General features: G+C 39.5%; 1 protein-coding gene across 5 annotated transcripts in view; it reads left to right on the forward strand.

Annotated features, from left to right (window-relative positions):
• Positions 1-264: 264 nt before the first annotated feature.
• LOC137186322 (protein furry homolog) overlaps positions 265-25962 on the forward strand; it is a 54601-nt gene continuing 28903 nt past the window's right edge. The window contains exons 1-10 of one of the 5 annotated variants that reach the window (XM_067595163.1): positions 265-406; positions 17122-17321; positions 21719-21772; positions 22703-22842; positions 22961-23051; positions 23205-23284; positions 23382-23462; positions 24496-24664; positions 25087-25179; positions 25304-25402. In XM_067595163.1, coding sequence (XP_067451264.1) covers positions 280-406; positions 17122-17321; positions 21719-21772; positions 22703-22842; positions 22961-23051; positions 23205-23284; positions 23382-23462; positions 24496-24664; positions 25087-25179; positions 25304-25402 — 1134 coding nt within the window. In that variant the 5' untranslated portion in view covers positions 265-279. Of the gene's footprint in view, positions 407-6796; positions 7131-11522; positions 11780-15226; positions 15610-17121; positions 17322-21718; positions 21773-22702; positions 22843-22960; positions 23052-23204; positions 23285-23381; positions 23463-24495; positions 24665-25086; positions 25180-25303; positions 25403-25962 lie in introns of those variants that run through there. The other 4 variants (XM_067595167.1, XM_067595162.1, XM_067595164.1 and 1 more) reach the window with 4 other exon arrangements.

Genomic DNA, 25962 nt, shown 5'->3' on the forward strand with positions numbered 1-25962 from the left:
TTAAATTGGCCTTATTGTATTTAATAATCTTTCTAATCCAGTGAGTTGCTGTATTAGCTTCTACTGCTCTACTGTAGCAGGCGGCCCTGTGCTACTTGTTGTGATATTAGTGAGTAGACTTTGACCATCGGGCGGCAGATGTGTTTCAAAGAGGCAGACATGGCCCTGAGCCAGGTCATCATGCAGATTGAAGAAAGCCTGCAACTTGCATGCTTTTCATTATTCAGGAGGACATGAGCAGGGCGGCTGCTGGGGGCGGAGTCTGTCTCTGCAGAGCTGATGGAGGGAGACCGAGAGAGAAAAGTGCTTCTGAACAAGTGGAGCGCCTGGAGGGACTCTGCAACTTGGACTCACTTCACAAATGGAGATGAAGCAATCAAAATAACGGCACCTGCTGCAGTCCAAGGTATTTATCACCTTTCCAAATATTGACAGGAAGTTACTTTGTTCTTCTAGGCGTTCATCTTTCAGTGCAGAAACGATAGTCTTGTTGTCCAGTCAGAAACAGTTACCCTAACTTTGTGTTTCTATATGTTTCTATGGCTTTTCGCTATCATGAGACCTGTCACAGCCTTGAAATAAACATCGAGATATGTTTCTATAATTGCGCATACTTGGAGTTGGGGTGTTGTGAGTAAAACTGAGCAATTTACTGGAGGTCAATTGTAAAACTGTGACTAAATGTCGCAAAACATTTGGCGCATTCCTGTATTTCGATGAAGATTTTATAGAAAACCTCATTTATTTACAACGTAAAGCGTTTCAAAGTCCATTTTTGTGATTTCGGCGGACTCAAAACGAAAGTTACAGTGAAGTTAATCTTTAAGCATGAAGTAACCTATTTTAATACTGTACTGAACAAGACTTTCTCTTTTAGCTAAAGGTTTAAGCTAAATAGAATTGCCTATATAGGGAAGGCAATGTTGCTTTACCAAATGAAATAAAATGTTTTGTTGATACCAAACAGCATGTTTGATAAATCCCTCATTGGTTAAAAAAAAAAAGACCAGGACCACAGGCCTTGCTGTGCTGTTTTATAGGGTACCGGCTACCCCCCAGCATAGTACAATAACCAAAAAAGAAACAAAAAAAGGCTTGCTTGTTTTCCATCTGTTTGTGTGGGTTTCTCCAGGTTGTCTGTTTTTTCCCCACTGGCCAAAACATGCAGGTCATATGAACAGTGGTAGGAAGTACACACACACACACACACACACACACACACACACACACACACAAAGTGCATTTACTTAAGTACAGTTTTAAGGTACTTGTACTTTACTTGAGTATTTACATTTATGCTACTTTATACTTACACTCCACTACATTTCAGAGGGAAATATTGTACTCTCTACTCCACAACATTTATTTGACATCTTTAGTCACTTTTCAGATGAAGATTTGACACAATAGATAATATAACAAGCTTTTAAAATACAACACATTGTTAAAGATTAAACCAGAAGTTTTTCTCGCCTTTTTGGCTTTTGATTTCTTACAAAAAAGCAGTGTGTAGTCGGGGTCACATTTCAGATGTCATAGAGTTGTTAACAGCACCACCAAATAGTGATTTTTCCCTCTAAACTCACATGGTTTCATTTAAATAAATGTTCAAATGATCCAATATTTCATTACAAATCAAAGATTAGAGAAAAAATCCAAAAACTGAAAACAGATTTGTGTATAAGAACTTTGTTTTTTCTTCTTTTCTCTCCCATTAATCATTTCATGACCTCTCAGATTTATCTGCTGACCCTTTAGAGGGGCCCGAACCCTAGATAGGGAACCACTGGACTAAACTAGCTAACTGTATATAAAGTATATTAAGTTCAAACTAGCTCCACCTCCAGCAGCTATAACAGTAACATGCTGCTTATGCACTGATGCTTCAGTATTAATAATCTAATGATGTCATATATAATAATACAGCAGTCAGGTAAGTGAGAGTGTGAATCTGTTTGTCTGTAATGTTATGTGTTAGTCCTGCGATAGGCAACCTGCCCACTGTGCCCAGGATGTACCAGCTCACCTCATGCATGCTGGGATAGGCTCCAGGGCCTTTGCGACCTTTGATGAATGTTTGGATGTTGCTTCTTATTTCTGTTGGTGGAGCAACAGTTTATATTTTCCCACTTTGCTCACCTTACTCTTGAAATCAGTGGTGAACCTCTGTGTTTGTACTGTGAATCTACACATCCAAAGGAACATTGAATTTCAATGAAGAAACACGTAACTGAAACAAGCTGTAGGTATGACACAGTCATAACAGTTTTGACAATATGGCAAATTCAATTTCTGCCAACTGAGATTAAAAAAAAACCCAGCCTTCTTTGATCTTTAGAATAGCATGACGCAAAATTCAAGCAATGCTCCACAATACATGTGTTTCGTTACTCAGTCAAAAGTTAGAAGAACAGTGTTTATTTGAATGTTGCTACAGATCTGTCATTTCAAGAATGGCACCGGGTCAATTTTATTTGCATGATGAGATTCTCAAGGTCTGACTTGCAGATGTACAAATAAGGATTTTCTAACTTCACACTGCACACGGATTTAGTTGACAGTTGTTTTGTTTGGTACTATTTCTGCAAAATAAATAGAAGAAAATAGTTTGTGAGGAAACGCTCCATAAATAACACAGACTTGAATTGGCTTGACATTATTGACACTCCGGTGAAACTCAAAACTCCTGAACAGGGAGATGTTTATGCATGTTAATGTGAACCAAAAGTGTCTCTCACATAAAAAAAACTATTGTCAAACTTTACTTCACATGTAATACTGTCAATACTGACAATACTGATATCTATCATACTGTAAAATTCGATCCAAGAATTTTCTTCTTTTAGCTGTCAAGTAGGGTAATCACTTAGAACACATGCCTACTCATACTGTCAAAAATGACTAGAAATACATATTTAAAGACAGTTTCAAACTGAACCCTCTCCAGGAGGAGCCAGCACCAGGATTACCCATGCATATTTAGTAGAGAAGCGTACTTTTAAAGATTTTCAACCCACCCTCATGAGAGAGGCTGTGTGTGCCTGTAGGCAGTTGATATAATGAAGGTTTTAACAACTCAACTTAGCATGTCTTTCCTTTTTGATATTTATGATCCCCTCTGAGTTACTCAGATAAAGCCCCGGGCTATCCACCTGGCAAAAAAGACTGAATCAATAATGAATAAATACATTTAAGTTAGTATGCATGACATGCCACACCGGCTTTGGCTAAACTCTCAAATATATCTATTAGGAGCAATCAGTAAGTGATTTTTTTCCCCCCTAGAAGCAAGGCATACCTGTTGATGCACATAAGATTGTATAAGAACATAATCACCTCACTGCAACTGGATATGCACAGTGTTCACCTCACCTGAGGCCACAGTGGGTACAAGTGTTCAGTACAAAGCCCCTCCCTCTTGGGGTTGATAATAGGCCAACAGAGGAGGTAACAGGTGCAGTTTGTGGCCTTGTTTGCAGCCCCTGAATGGTCCTTTTGTGTGTTGACCTACCCAGAACCTGAACAGTGTAGAGAATAGATGACCCGTTGAATAATTACTCACTCTGGATGGTTTCCAGAGTGAGTGTTTTTCTTGCCTGTAGTGTGGTGAAGTTATATTTATGTGTTAATCTTTAAAGTTTGAGATGAGTCAAAAGTGCCAGTGGCATGTCTGACCTGTGAAAGTTGTAAAAGGTTGTAAAGGCTGTAAAAGCTTGGCAGCCTCAATTCCAAGTGGTATTAAGTGCTTTCACTTTGTATTCAAGAGATTTGTAAATGTTTAAACATCTCTGTGTAGCTCTATTTTGCTTCTTTTCTGAGTGTCTGAAGAAAATAGGCCCTAAGTGTCAGATTCATACACACACTGACATTTCATCACTTTAAGTTGGTGAGTTTGTTATGTAACAGTCGTGCATATCCAGCGTTAGTTCTCACAGTGCCCCGTGTGTTTGTCTACTTGTTGCATCTGTGTGCTATTCACGAGTCCATGAGCATAGCAGGAATTAACCTTCAGCTGGTTTGTGCTAACATTAGGGCCTGATATCTATCAATTATTCATCGTGTTCTGCTCTGCTTGTGCTAATCTAAATGTGTCTCACCATGGAAACAGCCTTCTGTCTCTGCCGGAGGGTGTTGGTTTCAGCGGTCGTGCCGACTCCAACCTCGTTTCTCAGTCCAGGCAGTCCTGCTCTGCTCCACATTCTGATATATGCGATAAAACAAACCCAGGATAGTTTCACAGTTTATTTTAGATTTTATTTGAGCTCACATTAGCTTGTCATTACTTCAGTTGGTTTTGAGACTTGACAAAAGTTTATATGGAAGTAGTGATAGCTGGTAAAGGCCTATTTATTTGTAGATTTGTTTGTCTACCTTGTCTTCCATATTGTTGATCATTTATTCACTTGTACAACAGGTATTTTTATATTCAATTTCATTCATAAATGAAGCACATACAGTCTAGAGGCTGCTTTGTTGCTAATCTAAATTGTGTTTTTACATTTATATTATAGCTTGTAATAAACTTGTAAGTCACTATAATATAATAATAACCACTGTTTATATGCAAAATTAAATTATATGCAAAATTATTTTAATATAGATCAAACATTCCATTATTGGGAGGTAAATTCGGACAAAACCTAAACAGTTATTTCCAGGTTATGTCCAAGTTATTGTTGGTTATTGTTGGTATATTTTATCAGAGTTGCATCAGGCCCAGTTGTACCGGTCAATAGATAGAACAACTGAATATTATTGGTCAAAATAAAGACCAAATTACACCTACATGCATTTACTTCCCCTACTGAATGATGATGATAATGTTTCTAGTGGTTTCATGTTGTCAGGTTGCAAATTTGCTTTAGCTAAATTCAGGTCAGACTCAGCAAGCAAGTAATTATACACACAGTGTGTGAGTGTGTATGTGTAAACTGCTGGGAAGAACTCAGGTGCTCTTCTCATATGTAGGTTAACAGAGCCAAAAGCAAACACTAGGTTGTTGACTGTAATAGTGAACTGACCTCATGGTGTTACTTGTAATTATACTTTTGTTGAACACTAGAGGGCACACCATTACTATAATATCCTTAACCAGTTCATGTCATTTACAGTAATAGCACATTACAAACAATAGCCTTTGTCTTGGTTAAATACTCAACATTTTATTTTAAAAATGTATATGCAGAGGAATAGAGAGAGGAAAGGGGCATCAGATACCTTGCGGTGAGAGAAGAAAATTATTTCTGACAAAAGGTGTAAATAGGTTAAATCTAAATCCAGACTCATTTGTAACTTAGACAAAAGTGGAAGAAGGCAGATGTGACTTAATTTAGTCAGACATGTCAATCAGCTTTTTTTGTGTGTGTTTCACTGCATATAAATATGTGTGTTTGTGTGTGTGTGTGTGTGTGTGTGTGTGTGTGTGTGCGTGTGTGTCATTAAAGTATTTGTTTTTTCCCCACTGTTGGTCTTATGACTTAAAATCTAAGCCTTTGAACCCAAAACAGAAAACATGTCTTCAGATGTTGTGAAGACATTTCTTTGTTTTGCTTGTTATTTAGTATGACAACATGATGAATCTTGACCAGAAGGGCGCTTTTGAGTAGGTCAGGACAAGGCTCACAGGTAATTGTAGTTCACCTTTTTCCGTTGACAGGTGAATGAAAAGTGAAACTACTGCTGGAGTCATTAGATTGAAGAAAAACTTGTTGCTAGGGGCTCCCTGTTGTGCAGGTATTCTCTTTGACCCACTTCAGCCCTGTCTGTTCAGTCGACCATGAAGTTAGTCATGTTAAGAGGTGATGTACGACATTTTAATGGCGGCCACATTGTTTTGTACTGCAAGACACATCCTTGAAAAACATATCGATGGCATTAAAAAGACGTGTATAGGCTGGTTGTTCCATGTTCTAACTGTGGTTTCTTCCTAAAACAGAAAACGCCTTCACTACACGTACATACACATGGTGTTTGTATTGCTGATGTAGGTCAGACTTGGAAAAACTGGTTCATGTGGTAGGTGTGTCCAGTTACTGTTCACTTCAGTGGTTGAGAAAAACTTAATAGAGCATAAGCTACAAGCTGTGTGAATCTTGCTGTAGATTTATGTCTGATCTATTACTTTACTGTAGCTGATGGTTTCACACCTTTCACTCAATTTCCTCAATGACGTCAGTCGTAAACTTCAGGAAATAACTTAGTTGGAAGACTACAAGGGCCTCAACTCAGAGGACTGGACATAGAAGAAAGTGCTACTGGGCAGATTTTGTGTACTGAGCTGTTGGAACCAGTGAGGACTTTCTGCAGCGCATGTGGAGGATGTATTTTTCTGTCAAACATCTCAGAGTACGAAGAGGAGTCGTGCAACTTTTAAATATTTTTATTCATGCTGGTAATGAGACCTCGGTCATTTAAGAAATAAATTTGCGTCTTATTAGGAAATGAACACTACCTGGGGCAAAACATATTTATTTAGACTTTGATGTGTAGACTCCAAGACAAATACAGAATATTTATTCAGGAATGCCTCGTGGGCATACAGTAGGTGGGGATGTTGTAGCTGTCAGAGCTGCCTCTCTTTCCCTCTCCCTCCCTCTTTAGTTATGACTTTGCCCCTCTCTTCTCTGCCTCTTGCCTTTTTGCTGAAAAGAGGAGGGGCTGTCTAAGTAATCCAATACCTGTCCAATTCATGAATGTTACTGTAACTTGCTGAACTGCCCTGACAAGTGCAGGGGTTAAAACACATTAGCAGACTGAAGCTGACAGCTCTGGCTGCATCTCTGCACAGCAGAAATTTGCTGCTCGACCAAGAAAAAGAAGTTTGTAAGGAAGGAAAAAGGAAGAGACAAATTGAACATAACACTAAAGAAAGGGAGAAAAACCTGGCGCAGCTTCAAATGACTCCTTTGGAAGAATGATAGAAGTAGCTGTGGGCTCCCTGCCATCCAACATGTCTTCAGAGGAGAGTGCTGTGAGAGACATGGCTGAGATTGAGACGGATTGCTCTGAGGGACTGGATGAGGTGGTTCTGGGGCGCATTGCCAGCTTACCTCTGGATCCATTCCCACCCAGGGACTTCAGAGGGAAGTTTAAAAAGATGCGCCACAAGAAGAGGCCCACCATTCTTGAAAGTAGGTACAGCTTTGACTCTGTGAAGTCATGGTAATCGCCTCAAGAATTCAATTTTTTGATTTGTGAGAATATTTTTATATATATATATATTAAAACACAGGGCAGAGGCAATAGTAGCAGATTGATACTGGACACCTCTCAACCACTACTGCCATCACTTTGTGAAATGCCTCACCTCACCAATGTATTTTTCATATTTACCAAGGAACCTCATGGCTTGTTAATAATGGACTCAGACAGTGGGAGAGTGTATCACATAATTTTGGACATCATGTCGTTGAGGTCATTGTCACAATATAGTCTTGTACCTGACTTCACTTTCCAAAGTTACTTTCCTCCTTGTGTCTTTGTAAAAAAAAAAAGGAGAAACAAGGAAACAGAGTAATAACAAGAAATAAACGATTAAAGATCAGAATATGTGAGCGAAAGAGAGGAAAATAAAGAAACGAGGGGCGCCAGGGGCAGAGAGTAAGAGTAGTCTGAGCTTGATACCACAAAGATAGCTGAACTGAACACATACCTCACATTCCTCACCTTCATCAGAGCTTGATAATGCTTTTAAAAAGTGCTTAATGTGTCAGAGCTGTTGCCCACTTACAGGAAGGCCTAATTAAGGAAAAATGTGTCCAATCATTTTTGTTTTAGGATGTGTTTCTGAATGATTTATCATATGCACAAGTTGCTTTGAGACTGAACATGACTGCTCGCGATGCTGCCAATAAACAGACCTGAAAATGTGTTAATTTAGAGTGTTACTGAAGTAGCTGCCTTACAGTTCTTAAGAAGCGGCACAGATCCTATCTAGTGCGCCAGCAAACTGTCAGTGCTTTACATCTAGATATTTGGCAGCAGTTACCCTTGACAAGTTTAGAAACATCCAGATAGGATGTTATGCCAGGAACACTTTATTTAAGTTTCTTCAGAGTGGCAGTAGCTCAGATATTTTCATGATACACGCTCCTGGCTGTTATGATGTGGTGTGATACAAACAACGTGTTGTCGTCTCTGGTATGTTCATTAGATATTTTTCTGATCTGCCTTGACAGTATAGATATCTGTCCAAAAAAAGTGCACAGTCTGCTTCATCATTGTCTTGTACAGTCAGCTCCAGTCTCTCTGAGAGACAGTCCATTAGACAAGTTATTACTGCTTCTCAAATAATAGGAAGCACGGCCTGTCAGGACAGGCGAGATTCGTAAACCTCATACCTTCACTGTTATGGATTTGTGGTATTTTTGTAATGAGAAGGAAGCGTCGGTGCCTCATTGAAACTTTTTATAGAGTTGACACAAAAACAAATAGTTAAAGAATCTCTGCGATGTGATTTTGAGCTAATGCTACCTTTCATATTTTAGTGTCAAAAAATATACTTTCAGCGTATTTGGTGTTTTTGTGCCTCTTATTTTCACTATCTTACTTGAGACGTAGAGAAGTCTGATGTGTCTCCATCGGTCCGCCTCTGCTCGGACTTTTCCTGTTAAGCAGCCTTGTTGAAAAAGATTCTAAAATTATTCAACGAGGGAATTACATAACTGTTTGCCCTTCCGAGGGCCCCTTACCGTACATGTCAGGCTGACCAGATTATAACTGATGGATAAGTGAGGGAAGTGAACCATTTGGGCCGATCACTGTTTTCAGTAATGAAGTTTTGTTACTGTGACCATAATAGGCCAAGTGATTCCCCACAATTAAGCTAGTTTTGCTCTAATTAGACAAATGTTTGACATAATATTTGGATAAATCTGAAATACACTTTGTCTGAAAACAGCATGAGTTTAGTTTCAAATGGAGTAATGATTGAGTCTATAGTTTGTTTTTTAAAACACAGAATTATGCAGTACCGTCTGGGTAAAATGCTGTTATTTCTACATTGTATTGTGCTTCCACTGAATATGGTGATTATTTTAGGGTAAAGATTTGTTTGCTAAAAGGGAAAACATACTGGGCATGTCTGAAGATTCACTAAACCAAAGCAGTATACAATATTCATCAGGTACCCATGTAGCTGTTAACTCTCTTTATTTAATAAAGTCATATTCCCTATGCTAAGATGTTTATTCATCAACACAGAATGTGACTTATGTCTATCACTAGTAGGTACCTATTTCCCCTAAAGCATTTCTTGTGTGTTGTAATTATCACACTATTATGACATTACTCTGTGTAATAGTTCTAATGGTGATGAAAGGGATATGTTTGATATCATGTCCATCAGTTGACTTGTGGTCCTTCCCCTTTAATGCAGTTTGCATAGATGCAACCTAACCAGCAGAACAGCTCTGTAAAGTATACATGTTATCACCAGTCATGATCTTCTCATAATATAAAAGCTGTATTCCCTGGAGTGTGACTATATGAATGAAGTGTAGCAACTCAAAAACACAACACCCATAAATGATGACGCAAATCACAACAGCACTTTTTGTGTGAGGTGGTTTATTGACAAAATTAAAAACACAGTCCCTGCTGTAGGAAGGAGGGTGAGATGATACATGTTTACACTGTAGACTATAAAAAAATGTCCTGTATGACAACACTTACCTCATGGCCACAGGAAAAGCCAGACAGCGCTGTCTTGGGTGTAAAGGCCTCTGGAATGTGTGTTTACCAAACACTGTCTACAACCAGTGATGGCTTCTCCATCATAAAGTGTGTTATGCAATGAAGGTCAAGTGGCTGTCGCTTGATGGACAGACAGAGTTCTGATAGGATTATACTAAGAGTTATGAGAGGCAGCAGAGGAAGGAGGATTGGAGGATGTGTTTTATAGTCCGTATGGTTGAAGATATGCATCCTTTTTATATATAAAAAAAGTGTTATCAGGATTAGAATTAATGATTAAGATGTCATAGGTTCAGGAAAAGCAGCTGGAAAGTTTAACTTCATTTTATTTTACGTGGTGTATAGTAAGAATAATGTAATGGCGCTATTAAAAGACAGCCATTAATTCTACTGATAGAATTCTACTGATAGTGGATACTACTGTTTACCTTCATATTGTCTGGTTATGAGCAGTGGATCACAATAATCATCTCTAGATTTATTTCAGGATTATGTGCTGATAATGCTGATGAAGTGTTTTATAACACTTTTCTCTTAGCCTTTCTGTTTAATCAAAAGTCCGATATTTCTTAATTGATTTATGCAATTTCTGTCATGCAGACACCAGTAATGAAAGGTGTGCTGATGCATGACTTACAATATAAGGAATAATTATAAAAACAGCCCTGAATATATATATATATATATACATATATATATATATATATATATATATATATATATATATATATATATTTAATTTTGTCCCGTTGGTTAAGGCTGGGCGATATGGACAAAATCAAATATCATAATATCTTTGACCAAATACCTTGATATCGATATTGCGACTATATATTGTAGGAATGACTATTGGTGCTTTCACAAAATATTGACACAATGAAATGTTTGATAAATAATTATCAGTAATGTGGATATAATGACTAAGTAGGTTAAAGGAAATAATAGAATAAGTTCAGAAAATTACACCACTTTACTGTAATGCAGCCTTTTAAACCAGGAAAAAACAACGCTTATGTTATATCACGATATTACAATATCCAAAATCTAAGACAATATCTAGTCTCATATCATGATATCGATATAATATCAATATATTGCCCAGCGCTACTGTTGGTCATACTGAGCAATAGGCTGAAGATGCTCTGGAGACTTGTGGCAGACTGTTCTCTATCATTTGACGCTTTTTACAATAAACATTGAATCAATTTATTGAAAAAATGAGCAGTGGATCACAGATAATTTAATGGATAATGAAATTAATCATAAGTTGCAGCCCTAAAAAAAAAAAACATTCAGGAAAACTAAGGAAATTTGCAGCATTTGACCAACCTTTTTATTCAACAACTGTTTAAAGTTGCTGTTGTAAAGAAGTAAACAACAGTCGGCCCCCTGCACCCATGCAGATGCCCTGTGTGCAGTTGATCCCGACTGCTTGCTGATCACTTTAATGTCGTCTTTCCTCTGGTCTCCCAGATGTTGTAATGTGTCATACTTCCCGCGTTCTCCGTCTCCTCTGTCAGTGGTGGTGGCCTGTCAGATGCTCCCAGTCACGCTGAAAGACGCACAAGCCCAACGCTGTCATCATTATCAGGCCCTGCATGCAGACAAACAGTAGTTATTATTAACTGCGCCCTGCTAAGAGGATTGCTTCCTGCACTCTCAGCCTCCGCGCAGTTATTTAAAGGGAGCTTGCATTGCCGCCCACTGCCTGCCACAGCTTTAGAGAGAGAGAGAGAGAGAGAGAGAGAGAGAGAGAGAGATGTTGAGAGAGTGTGGAGGGAGCAGAGGCAGGAAGGGAGAGAGAGAGGGCTGATAGCCAAGGACAGGACACAAGAGACAGGGTAGAGCAGTGCTCGTGTGTTTTCTCAGGGTCTCGTCAGCACCACAGCATTGTGTGCGTCACAGAGAGGTGACAGCAGGCGCTACCTGCTGGTCCCAGCTCAGCTTCTGCTGCTGCTGCTGCTACTGGAGGGAAACCACAACTAGAGGGGGGACACTCAACAGGAAGCTGCAGCCATGGCCAGCCAGCAGGATTCAGGCTTCTTTGAAATCAGCATCAAATCCCTGCTGAAATCGTGGAGTGGCAGTGAGTAGCAGTTTGTCTCTTGTTGTTGTTGTGGTTGTGCTCTGCTTACAGAGCCGACTGACTGACTGAGGCTGCAGCTCTACTGGGAATGACTTTATAGCCTCTTTTTCCCCGTTGTGGTCCATGACAGGGACGTGCTGTTGCTTGTTGCAGATTGAGCAAAGGGTGATTTTATAGTTCAGCACGCCGTTTTTTTTGCAAACATGGAATCATTATACTTATAGCAACAGAGCATCACACTTCTAAAAGGTTTTATGTTGTCTCATAGCAACAGCCAGAAACATACAGTAACTTGGACTTCCTCCAAGTATCTAGTAAGAGCTACTGGCTAAGAAGTTGCTAATTATACACAGCCACCATCATACACTAACATTACCTAGATTCAACATGTTTATGTTCTGCTGATGCTGATGGTGATTCAGCATATCATTCCTGTTGCTTCTGTTTAAACTGAAGCCTTGTTTTAGTTCAGTCTGTGAGTCTATGACAGAGTCTAAATAGCTGTTATTAAGTGCCAGGACACAGTAATAGGATTAGTGGAGGTTCAGCTTGGTTGCATGTTCTGTCCAGAGGTAACAGCTTCACTGCCTTCCGTCAGGCCCATGAGGGTGAGATTGGATGCCTTCCTGCTTCTGATCATTATATATTATCATAATTTTGTTTTAAGATATGAGAGGTGGACTTTGAAGATGGACTCCTGTTGGAAGAAAAAAAAAATGGCAGTAAAAAGAAAAAAACTGCACTGTTACAAAGCACTTGTGGTATAGACTTCCCTCTAAACCTATTTACAAGCAGTATCTGACATGTACCAATGCTTATAAGTCTAAAGTGAGAAATGGTAGCAAGTCAGCTCCACCCCCCAGATAGTGTGATAGCTTGTGTGTATCTATTGAATCTGGATGTAAAGAGATACCACAGAACACGCTGTCCCTGTCTACACATTCAACATTGAGCCATCTCCTGATGATGTTGCATAATCCTCACAGTGGGTCACTTTGCTGATAAAGGCACAGGCAGTCATTCTACTGTATCTGCAACCGACCCACAGCTCTGCATTTAACATTTTCATTAAATATGTGATCTCCTAATCTCGTCTCTCTCTTATCTCCCATTTACATGAGCCGTTATGTAATGAATCACAAGATGACACAGATAGTGAACCCAATGAAAACTAATGTAAAAACACTTCTTTTTAAATGTTGGGCCTTAAAAATCTCAGCTGTTGATATGAATATTAAGGTGTATTTATTTATCTCTTTCATTATTGACTTTGAGAAATGATCTGTTTGAATTAGAGTCCTGAACCAACTGCTGTATATTAATTACTGTTTGGCCTGTGACCACAAGGGAAACAAAGCCAAGGCCCTCAGACACTGGTCTCTCATAAGTCAGTGTGTCCAGCTCTAATATAACAGTGACAACCGGCAGCACAGAACTGGCATTGTGAAGCAGCAGCGTCAGGTCTGGTGTTCAAATTGCCTGAAGGCCGGTCTACCGTCAGCCAATCAGAGCGGGGGATGAGCTGCAGTGTGCTGAGCACAGCGGTGCTCTTCTAATGAGTACTCAAACATGTTGTTGTTCAGTTTTATGTTATGAGATGCAATTATGCAGAGTTTATTTTAAGATTATTGTATCCAAATGTTAATTTTTGTTTTCTGTTTTCTGTGTCACATTTGACCATATTCTTTAATCATTCCACTTCCATGTTTTACCTTTGTTCAACAAAATATGCAGTGCATTACTTGTGCTAGTATTTTAACAGTGACAAAAACTGCAGAAGGTTTACATAGATGAATCCACTTCTGGTTAGCTGGAAGAGACAGATGCGGGCGTTTTAACAGGGACTTATATAAATGGACTGAAACGCTCTCTCACAGCAGGCAGCAGTTTCCAGCATGATGTCAGCTTGCTAAAACAGGGCTGATGGTCAATAGTTTGAGACCGACATTTTAATCTGCTTTTCACAGAGGTCTGTAATCACTCTCTCACTCTCTCCACTCTCCCCATTTTTTCGAGACACTCAAACTGTGAACTTGTGATAATGCATCAGGATGTTGCTCCATTGGGCCCTAATGTTGCCTCCTCTTTTGATTAATAGTTCAGTAAAAATTGTTCAACTTTAACTCCTGATAGCATTCCAGAGAAATTAGGAGAGAGATTTGCAGCTGTTCATTTTTTAATTGATTGTAGAAATTATGTCCTTTGCACCAAAACCAGTGCTACTTATTTTACAGCTTAAGTCATGCATTTAATGTAACCTTTAGGGATGTATTCCCTTTTTCATTTTAATATGGAAATATAGTCAGTTGGGCACATCTGGATGCTTGACGTAAAACTTTATGACCCAAACCAGCCAACAAAATGTTCCCGCTTATTACATAACATGACTCAAACTTTCTTATTAACTTTCACCTTTAGTGGAGCACCTACAGTAAGAATACTGTTCCTTTATACTCAGCCTGGGAGAATAATATGTTAATACTGTACAGGGGTGGCAGAGAGGACCACATGGTAATGTTTGGCCCTTACAGAGCATGAATTGCCCGCCACTCGTTCACAGAAATGCCTTGTCAATGATTCTCACAGCAGCTGGACAAAATGCTCCCAAAGGTCTATGTTGACACTGGAATTTCTGGTCCAGTCAAGGAGGTCAGCGGTATCTAAATATCCACCCACTCTGTTCACAAACGGTTGCTAAAGTGGTTGTTTACTCAGTGGGACTGTCTCTGCGGATGCATATAGGGAACTGCTTTCTTTGTGCATTTATGTGTGCGTGTGTGTGTGTGTGTGTGTGTGTGTGTGTGTGTGTGTGTGTGTGTTTGCATGTGTGTGTGAGAGAGAGAGCCACTTGTTAGCCTGTTTGTATTGTCCTCTAGGGAGCACCACCATGCTCAGTTTGTTTTCAGCATGGCGATGATGTAATGCACACTGTGCCCAAGCCCCTTTTCGTTTGTCCTAGTCTTCGTACAGCACTCAGAGCAAGAGAAAGTGCTTGATATGTACACTGGTTGCTTTCTTAACCGCCCATCTCTTAAAGGCATTAACATGGGAGCATTTAGTCCAAATGAAATGTCGATTTCACCTCATTAAACATGTTATGCTTTGTAAAATTTTCATTAAATCAAATATGGTCGCATTGAGACTCTCTGTTGCTGGAGAGTTATCTAAAATTCAGACTGTTGTCTGGTTTTCCTTAATAAGCATAGTGCTCAAAGAATATTTTAACTTTCTTAAAAGTCAAGCTGCCTCTGTTTACTTTAAGGGGCGTGTCCTGAAGCGGTGTCTGATCAAGAATGGTGTTTACACTCTGGTGGTCTGTACCTCGTGCTTGAGGATCACAGAGGTGGAGGAAAGGGGAGGGCTGTACTGTCAGTATAGTGTGTACCCCGGGATAAATATAGTCACACAACTATGCCACCATAGCATGTTGGACCTCATCACTGTGCTGTGCCTCAGCTAAAAATTCCTGCCTGACCTTCACTCTTGGAAGCCACCGGTTGGTCACAAGGCTAGAGGAAGCCATAGCAGAAGGCAGCTCAGAGAGAGAGAGAGAGAGAGAGAGAGAGAGACCAGAGACTGCGTGGTCTCCCGTACAAAACACTACTCCCACTTTTTAAAACACACCCGTCATTGGCTCAGTGCGCCATGGAAATTATGCCCAGGAGGACAGAGCCAGCTTACACACAAGACATGGACGTTGGTGGATTTTACTAGGGAGCATTTGTCTTAATTCAGGACAACCCTGGATACTATATCCTCCTTCCCCACTATGGATGGGACGGCTGTGTGCTGGAGTAAGGCCAGCGTCATCAGCTTCATCAAGGGCCTGGGTAGGTGCTGAGTTGCCATGAATGAGAGAAGCATGTTCTGAAAGCCATACAAGATCGTCACACATGCTGGGCATTGACACGCTCCGTGTCCTGAAAAGACCTGGCGAAGAAGACCTGTTTACTGGTACCACTGGTGCTACAGTGTTTCTCTCCTATGCAGCTTTGCGAGAGCTGCATACTCTTACAGTATAAAAGAATGATGATTAGAAGTTTGCTTAACTCCTGTCCTTTTCTGCTCTGCATTGTAACTGATTTGTAAAATCTCTATTCCACATTCACCTGTGTGGTTCTGCAATATTTGTTTACATTTTCCTTTAACTACCAGTAAAGAGGTAATCGTTTTGAGTAAAACGGTTTAGGCAAGTCATTAGAGCTGTTTTCATCCCGTGGACCTTTTGATCTGTGAGAAAATTGATGTTTCTGCTTTTGGTCCCTCTTTTGGCAGGCTATAGACACCATTAAATTAAATTAGCAGTTATCTGATTCCTCTGTTTAACTCATGCTTTAGCTTTTTGTCGTGTCTCAACTTGATGAACATAAACAACTTACATTCCAGTGCTCATCTTGCCTATAGGTGTCCTGATTAAACTAACTATACCTGCTGAGTCTTTGCTTATCCTATAAGTCATGCTTCAGATTTCCTCTCCAGCCTCTAATGTTGATCTATAATTTAACAGCAAAGGAATCAGAACTGAAATGCTGACCACCAAGTCTGGTTTGACAGATGTAACGTGTGTGTGACACAGGGCAAGCTGTACTGCAACTTTGTTGCTGCGTTTGTGATTTTTGTCCTGTCATTTATCTTGTCACTCACACATACACACACACAAACACACACAGAATGCAGTAGCTGAGGAAAATATGTCTCCCATCGTCTGGCAGTAACTCTATTCTGTCTGTCCAGAATCCTCTCTGAATATTTTACACATCAGATTTATGGCAGTTCATGAGGTGGATGTGCAGTTAGGAGTTGTAGAGATTCTGCCTAAATGAAAATTTCACTGCTCTAATGAGATGTTTGTATGCAGTTCTATACTATATTTAGCACTTTTTTGTCTGGAGGCAGCAGAGTGTAACACTGAGGTAAATTTTAACTTGTGAGTTAGTTCGTGGGGTTTTATGGCCTCAGCCAAGCCATCCGTAATTAAACGTGGGCCACATCATAACACTGGCTGAAGGATGGTCACATGCACAAGATTTTTGCTTCCCTCAAAGGGCAATGACATCTTTGGTACGAAATGAAAACACCAGCTGCTGGTCGTGGTGTTTTAATTTCCACATGCGCGCTGTGCTCTGCAGCAGTAGGAAAGAAAGAGCAGGCTCGGGGCACGTCGGTGCCCTTTGGACAGTCTCCCTTAGGAATGTTCAACATGTTGGGAACTTTATGTCCATGTTTGGAAACTTCTCAGTAGATCTGTGGCTGATCCTGTCCCACTCATTTGTGCTTGATTTGGCAATGTTTTACTTGACAAAATTGTTTCCCATCTCATGTTTCTTTTGTTGTTTCTGCAGCTTCGCCTGTGGGGAACGGATACAGTAAACCCCCCATCCCTCCAGTCTGCTGTCCTCAGGGAGAGAAAGGTCCCCCGGCCATGATGCCCATCAGCATCGACCCGGAGAGCAAGCCGGGCGAGTACGTCCTCAAGAGCCTGTTCGCCAACTTCACCACCATGTCAGAGCGCAAGATCCGCATCATTATGGCTGAGCCGCTGGTGAGTCAGCACAACGGCTGGAGAGTTACTACTTTTTGTGTCCTTTGGTGAATGCTGTGGTTGACCTGTTTCTCTTTTTAAAGACGTTTGGAGATTAAGTGCATATTGCTATAAAAGATAAGGCAAAAGCAAAAATTGCTGCTAGTATTATCAGATAGATATGAGGTCATGACATTGGTGCTCTATAAAAGTGGTTTCCAACCTTTTTTGATCATGACCCCGCGATACACAGCTCTATCCACTAGCTTCCTCTCAAAGGAAGGTTGTCTGTAAGTTGTGAGCAGTTCAGTCAAAGTGTGATTTTTCTTTCTTAGATTGTTTCATTAGAATATTTTATAGACCATACAGAACAGTATTTAATTATACAGTAAGAAAAGAAGCAAAGATTTGAGAAAAGTTAAAAAACAATACAATTTTGTGTTGTGTTGAGGGTGTTTTTTTTTCTTCTTCTTGTTTTGCTGCCTCGTTAATCAACTCGTGACCCCTTGTGGGAGTCTTGACCCTGAGGTTGTGAACCACTCTAACAAGGTCAGACAGGAAGCCTGATAGACAGGCCCACAATAGCTGGTTTGACAGTTATGAATTACAAACACTAATGGAAGAGGTATGCAGATCCTTTACTTAGGTAAAAGTACCAATACAACAATTTAAAAATACTCCATTAGAAGTAAACATAATCAAAATATTGTTAAATAAAATAGCAGAAGTGTTCTTACCAAAAATCTACAAATTTGTATTCATTTTATCAACATTTCTCATATTTTTGCATCTTTAGGGATATTGGATCATCTAACCTTTTGGGGCCTATCTAAGAAGTTTAGAGGGGAAATGTCTCTTTGATGGAACAACTCATAGACATCTGAAATGTGAAAGGGAGCTCCAATTACACACGCAATGCAAACTTTATTTTTTAACATAAGATATCATATATCGTCAGTTAAATTTTTTATCTGACAACAAGCTGGTAACAATAGCTGTTAAATGACTGTAGTGGAATAAAGTGCTAGATTCTTCAAAATCTAGTGGAATAGAAGTAGAAAGTGGTATTAAATGCAAAAACTTGAAATGCAAAAAATGCAGACGAAAATAAAACCATATGTTTATCACAAGGTCCATAACTGAAGTGCAGTTACCTCTAATTCTGGAGGCTGGAGGCTCCAAAAAGACAGCCAGTGTCAGCAGATTAATTTTTGATCGGTTTTGTGACAACTGGCAACCTGACTCCTGCTACTGAATCACTTAACAATTTAAACTTCACCAGAGATATACCACTGTCAAGGTCTTGCACATACAACTGAGTCTCAGGCACAAAAGCGGAGATGTCAACTACATTGTCATGTTTAATTGCTGTCAGCTAAAGGCCTGTTTTTTGTGTGTGAATCACCAGCTCCATCTGCACAGAAAGAAACAGCCTTGGGACAAAATGTGGAATTTTTAGCCAGCTTCATAGTGTGTGCTTCAGTATTTACAAGCTTCAATTGAGTTTATCATGGGAAATGTACTGCTGTAATAAGCCCTGGGAGAAGTTATAGTGATCTCCTGTATAATGTACTCTTGTTTTGTTTTGAACCACAAAACTGGTGATTTAGCAGCTTTAGATCCAAATAGGAGTTCTGGGTCTTATTTAGGGATCTTCTTAGTGGGGAAAAGTCACTTCTCTGCTCAGTAGAGTGGACTAATGAACTTGCACTGGATTGTTACTGTACAGTATGTGTCTAAAAAGTTGAAACAAAAGATTCTATCATTCTATCAAGATTTTATATCAGAAAATTTTCTCAAATGTGAAGCTAGAATTTAAAAACTCATAATTGAATCGACTCAGCTCTGAGGTTTTGTCAAAATCCTTGTCATTTGTTGAGGAAAGCACCAACATAAATATACATCTGCCTTTAAGAGGTTTAGGTTATTCATCCAGATATTTAATAAAGTCTGTTTCAGATCTGAGACAATAAGGTTATTAATCAATTAGTCAATTGGCAGAAAGCTCCAGCTCCAACTTCTCACTTGTGAAGATTTCCTACTTTTCTTTTCTTATGTGATAATGTTTTGGGGGTTTTGAACTGTTGGGACAAAACAAGCTGTATAATGATGTCAGGCTTGGCTTTTGGATATTGTAACGACCATTTTAACTATTTTCTGACGTTTTATAGACCAAATGATTAGTCCCATCAATTGTGAATATAATTGGTATATTAATCTATAATGAGCCTATTTGGAACTGACTGGTAAGCCTCCCTCTCTAACTATTTTTTTCTGCTCTTGTCTTTATATATTGACAAAAACACTGACTAATGAGGAAATAATGTAAAATTAGGTGAAGGCAAAAGCGGCCAATAAAAAGAGTTTTTGTCCAGTCAGGGTTGAAGCTGATCGCTGGGGCCAACAACAGCTGTCATTAATAATTCTGTTGACAGACAGTCAGGCAGACGAGGAAGAGCCTGTGTGAGTTAATGAGGGCTCCACTCACCACCTGCTCTCAGGACCACATAATTATCTTACAAGTACTACTGAAAGTCAACTATAAATGCCTAACTGATCCATTTTACTAAGAAACGCCTCTCACTCCGACTAAAATACATATAGCATTAGTCACCATACCTTTTCCTTTACGTTCTAAGGCAGTGTTACATTGTTTACTACATATAGTTCCCCTTCCATGTGGTTTGAACAGGTCTGATATACTGTGAGTTTACTCGTGGTCTTATATCAGTGAGGCTGCTGTGGACATTCAGTCTCCAGTTTTAGAGACTGATTTATAGGAAGCTGTTAGTCACCGGCCTTGGTCTGCAGGGAAGTGTTAATTACCACAGGGAAAGTGTGCAACCTCTCGTTTTAATGTGCCTCTCTCCAGAGGACTGCAGGGAGGATGTGTCTCTCTTTGTTTTTCCTCTCAGTGGAGAACTGGCTGAGTAATTTGTTTTAACTCTGCCTTGTAGTTATTGGCACACAGTTGTCCCTCCTGTTCATCCTCATCATTTAGGTGACTTTGTTTTAACAGAATCCATCGTGTCTAATGATTTATAGTCAGTATTAATCAAATGCAGAACAAACTAAAAAAGTCTATACTTTGGGGACCAAATGCATGACATCAAAATTGCAAAAATTTAACTCAAAGAAATGCTGTTTATAATTGTGATGATTAAAGACAAACAGTGCTGCTGTATCAGCCTGCTACACAGGGAAATGAAATCCTTTAAAGCCCGACAGTGCAAGAGACATCGACTTTTCTGTCATTCTAGCACAGATGGGCTCCTCAGATGCAATCGTTTTTGTCCAGAACCTAAAAGGTTCATCAAAGGCTTAGCTAGCGTTCCAGCTGCAAGCAAGAGAGTGACATTACCATCAGCCCACGCAATGTCAATGTCTGACACGTCAGACAGTTAGCTATTTTGGATTAATCATCAAGTAAGTGATGTGGCCAACGAGACAGCAGGGAAGCACAGGGTAGCAAAAGGTAAAAGAAAGCAGATGCTTTGATATGTTAAGCATATAACTGTAGATATAAGTATGCTCCTAAGGGACCAGTTTGCCAATAATCAGGCTGATGTTAGACTTATACTAAATATTTAATATTAGCCAGTTTTTTTTCATCACCAAAGTGATGCTGCTTCTCCCCCAAAGGTGCATTTAATACCTTCAATAAAAAAACAACAGTGAAGCTTTTGTAATAATATTCAAAATAGCTATTGAAAAAATTGTTAACACTGCGCAGAAGATTACAATAAATGTCCCAAAGCTGAAAACACAACAAAGCACAAGTTGCTTGTTTTGTTTGAAATACCATTTAAAACCCACATATATTCACTTTTAGAGGACAAAGAAAAGCATGAAATTCTCATGTTTGAGAAACTGGAGGCTAGTAAATTTTTGGCATTTATATACTTGAAAATTGAGTTAAACAATCAATTAATTAGAATTGATGATGATGATGAATTAACTGATGAATCGAAAAAATGTTGGTTAACAGCTCACAATATCTCAATTCATTCAGCCTCCATTTACTAACAAATAAGGTGTGTCAGTGTAAACTGATTTGGTTACAGCAACCATGAAACTATCTGCAGAACAGAGAAGAGCATGTTGAGCCTTAATCCCTCATGGAGGCCTTTATCACAGATGATAGAAGACTGTAATAATGGGAGCCGTCATGAATGTCCCATCTTTAATATCTGACCCAGCCTGCTCATGCCATCCTAGCATCAGACTGATTGATGGCTCTCTCATTAGCTGGGCTGCAATGGGTCCTTGTTCAAAAATACTTCACACACTCTTCGGACAGAGCGGATGAAGTTATGAGCTTCAGACCAAACTTCAGAGAACTTTGCCAGTTTGAATTTCTGCAAATAAAAATACCGACAAAATTTGGTAAATGACCCAATTTTTCTGTGTTTTTACAGGAAAAGCCATTAACAAAGTCACTACAGAGAGGAGAAGATCCTCAGTTTGACCAAGTAAGTACTGTGAAACACAGGTTACTAGAACCATCAGCAAACTGTCATATACTGAGATATTTCAGTTTTTCTGATCATGTTTATTTATTTTGCTTTAGGTAAATATTTGAAATAGTAATTATTTTGTTATTTAGTTTTTATCATGACATTTTTCATAGATTTTCAATCATATAAAAAGTTAGCATGTTTCTCCTCTCACTATGAGCACACAGGCGAGTCGATTTTCACATCTCGAATACTGCTCTAGTGTGATGCACTGTAACATGAAAGGGCTGATGGGTGAAAGCCCTGCTCACATCCAAAAAGGTCTTTCAGAGCCAGTCAAGGGCAGGAGTGTTTACCTTGTGAGCTGGCACCGACTCTGTGCTAGGTGTGTCTAGCAGGTCTGTGGCTCTGCAGAGAAGGCTCTTTCACAGCCACAGGGGTGTGTTTGTGCTGCTGCGTGAGGCCATTCAGCAGCCACACAGAGCCAGGATTCTTCTCCAGCCTCGTGCTGAATGAAGGGCTCGCTGTGTTCCCCGGCACAACCAGACTCTCCTCCCTTCCTGTGTGCCCGGCCCAGCCCAGCCTGCCCGTTCCTTCCTTTCCCTCTCCCTCCCCCAAGGCTGATGGAGGCTGCCCCATGGGCACCTTGTCTTTCTGCACAGTTCCAATGAGAGCCAGCTAACTACTCACTCTCATCTCTCTATTTTAATGTACCATTGGACTTCAATCAAAAGCTGCCTCATATTATCTAACTCCTTTCCTTTTTTTTTACAAGCATAAGAAACCTTACATTAAATGTAAACGAATACTCGTGTGCTGCTGTAATATTTATTGAAATTGCTGTACAAACAAACAAAGGAAACATTGATAGTCATCTCTTACTCTGGTATGTTAACTGCCTAAATGCAAACATTCATTAGCGCAATGTATGTCTCGTTCTTCCAGTTGATAAGCACCATGAGTTCTTTGGCTGAGTACTGTCTCCCCTCCATCCTGCGCACTTTGTTTGACTGGTACAAAAGACAAAACGGACTAGAGGAGGAGTTGCACGAGTACCGGCCAAGAGCCAACACCAAGTCCAAAAAGTGAGAATCATTAAATTAATTTCTTCATGCAACAATGTACCACCTATAGAACCTTATGAAGAAACAAAAGGTGAAACTCACATGCCCTGTTGCTTTTGTTCTTTGCTTTCTCTAACAGCGATGAGCAGCAGAGAGATTATCTACTTGAAAGGAGGGATTTGGCCATTGACTTCATCTTCTCTCTTGTACTTATAGAAGTTTTGAAACAGGTAACTCAACTCTCTCATAGAATTATTATATGGTATAAAACTTACTTGATTTAATTCTGCTGCAATAAACTCATCATGGTTGGGTTTTTTTTCTGAATATGTTGTTTTTGAAGATTCTTTATCCTGCTATTGTGTCTCCTGATTCTTAACTAGATGCCGCTCCACCCAGTCCTTGACAGTTTGGTCAATGAAGTCATTAACTTAGCCTTTAAGCACTTTAGATACAAAGAGGGGTAAGCTTTGGTCTTTTGCAGTACATTTCCTTCTTTCTTTTATTCTTTTCAGTTTTTTAAAGGTTTGATTTTCTTTCTCTTTTGTTGTTTTTCACAGGTATCATGGTCCTAACACTGGCAACATGCACACTGTAGCAGACCTCTATGCTGAAGTCATAGGAGTATTGGCCCAGTCCAAGTAAGTAAAATGTTGAAAAGATCACTGCATCAGTGCATTCAGTTAACAAAGATGGAACCACAGTATGAATATTATTGAATGTTACTGTTTTCCTTCTCTCCATCCATTTCCTTTGGCTGTTAAATCTTTATTCACTGCTCTGTTGGCGTTTGGTGTAATGCCACATCATGATAGTGTGTTGCCATTCCTAATACCTTTCTGCAAAACATTCCCTGTTCAAGAGACTGGAACATACTGTAGGGACGACACACTTTTGGACAGGTCCCCTTCACACCAAACTAGGACTGGAAATTGATGTCTGTTTATTTGAAGTTTTCAGATCATTGCAGCAAGGAACAAACCCTTAAAATAGAGATATGGTTGGTGAACGCACTGCAGGCCTATTTTCCAAAGTGTGCTCTGCTTAATTTCCTTTAGGAGATACTTCACTGTGAGGCTTTTACAAAGATTTTTACTTTCCTTTGATTATAGGAAATTCAAAGGTCAAGAGTTTCGATGTAAACAAAAATGATTCTTATAGATCTCATTGGTTGTATTTGGAGTATCTTTAGAGAGACTGGTGCTGTTTTAATACAGTTTATAAAATGTGGTTTCACAGATACTGTTTGTTTCTGTAGACATAATTAACAAACACTTTCTCTTCACAAGACCAAAATGCAGAAACAGCTGTATTCAGTTTCTTGCAAGTACAGTTCTAGCCACCAGGGAAGAGGTTAAGAGATGCTCATATGAGCTCTCATGATGAATTATCTTCTAAATTTAGACCAACTGAAGAATCCAATCTCTGGTTCAATTTGGGCAAGGGATCAGGTGCTAGAGGAGGAGTTCATCTTGGGGCACAGACTTGCAGTCTGAATATAGAGGGGATGATATTTTTGGGAGGCGTGCTCCCTGAGTATGTTGTCACTGTATGTACATGCGTCACGTCTGAGTAGAGACGTTTTTATGGAAGTGCTGATTTGGGATTTGTCTGAGTGAGCTATGCAGGCATGTCTTTATATAGAAACTCATTTAGTGTTTTTTTTTTCCTTAGGTTTCCTGCTGTGAAGAAGAAGTTTATGACTGAGCTAAAGGAGCTGCGGCAGAAAGAGCAGAGCCCATATGTAGTCCAGAGTACTATTAGCCTCATCATGGGAGTCAAATTCTTCCGAATTAAGATGTATCCTGTCGAGGATTTTGAAGCCTCTTTTCAGTTCATGCAGGTACAACAGACTTCAAATGGCTTGCAAATGACTATCATTAACCAGCTTTACTCTATATTTTATCTACCATCATCTCAGTTATGATTATATGCTATTTCCTATAGTTTCATGCTCTATTTCCTTCACTAATTTATTGATTTTGTTTGCATGTTAGCTTTAAAAAAAATTGACACAAATACATTTAAGGCTCATTTAACCATTGTTTAGAGATAGTGTAAAAAGTTCTCAGGATTGTCAGGATTTTTTCGACCTTGACTGTGTTTTTATTGGCATGCAGTTTGTGGATTACATTCAGTTTTGACCGTACAGTATCAGGTGTGTTTTCCTCTTAGGTGAATAGTTTCTTAACACTCTCCACATATATAGAAAGTGATATTAGTTGTTTTTGTGCATTAAGCCATGTGCCACTCTCTTTTATGTAGGAATGTGCTCACTACTTCCTGGAAGTCAAGGACAAGGACATCAAGCATGCCTTGGCTGGTCTCTTTGTTGAGATTTTAGTTCCTGTTGCAGCAGTAAGTTTTACCACCAATACAGATTGGGACATGCTTTATAGAATATTTTTGTTTTCACAGGAAAAGAGTGATACCCTGTAGAGGATGTCGTCTTATCATGTGACTGTGTGTGATGTTCTTCTAGGCTGTGAAGAACGAGGTGAACGTTCCCTGCCTGAGGAACTTTGTGGACAGTTTGTACGACACAACCCTGGACTTGTCCTCCAGAAAGAAGCACTCGCTGGTCAGTTATCCTATAGAAAACAAACTGACACAGAACGTTGAGCCTGTTTGTGATTTACACCTCCATTTTCACTTTGAAACCCTCTGCTGCATGTTTAGATAGCCTGGATGCCTTTGGTCTCTGTGAATCTTCAAGTATTTCAAGGTCACTCTTACGCAATGTTCTCTTGCAATGTTAGTGTCCACACTAGAAATAAATTATGAAGGAAGACAGGCAACCATTTCAAAGCATAAAAAAGAGAAGTAGTGCAGCATATATAAGTGTGTCTGTGTCTTCAATAAAGCATTTCACCACAGCACTTAACAGTGAAATGGAAAGACAACAACCCTTATGGAACAGCGGCTTGCTCTTACAGAATGTCTACACTCCCCTGAGGCAGCGATTATGGCTGAAAGCCACATTTTATAAATGATGCATCATCAGCAAAAAGCATTACAAAAGGAGAAAACATAATTTTGTTTTCAAAAGAAAACTGGTTTACGTCTTAAATTACACTTGTGCGGATATGAGTCTAAGATAATACACAATTCCTCAAATTATCCACTCAGAAGACAACCTCA

Source organism: Thunnus thynnus, chromosome 7 (assembly GCF_963924715.1).
Source record: "Thunnus thynnus chromosome 7, fThuThy2.1, whole genome shotgun sequence".
Taxonomy (NCBI): Eukaryota; Metazoa; Chordata; class Actinopteri; order Scombriformes; family Scombridae; genus Thunnus; species Thunnus thynnus.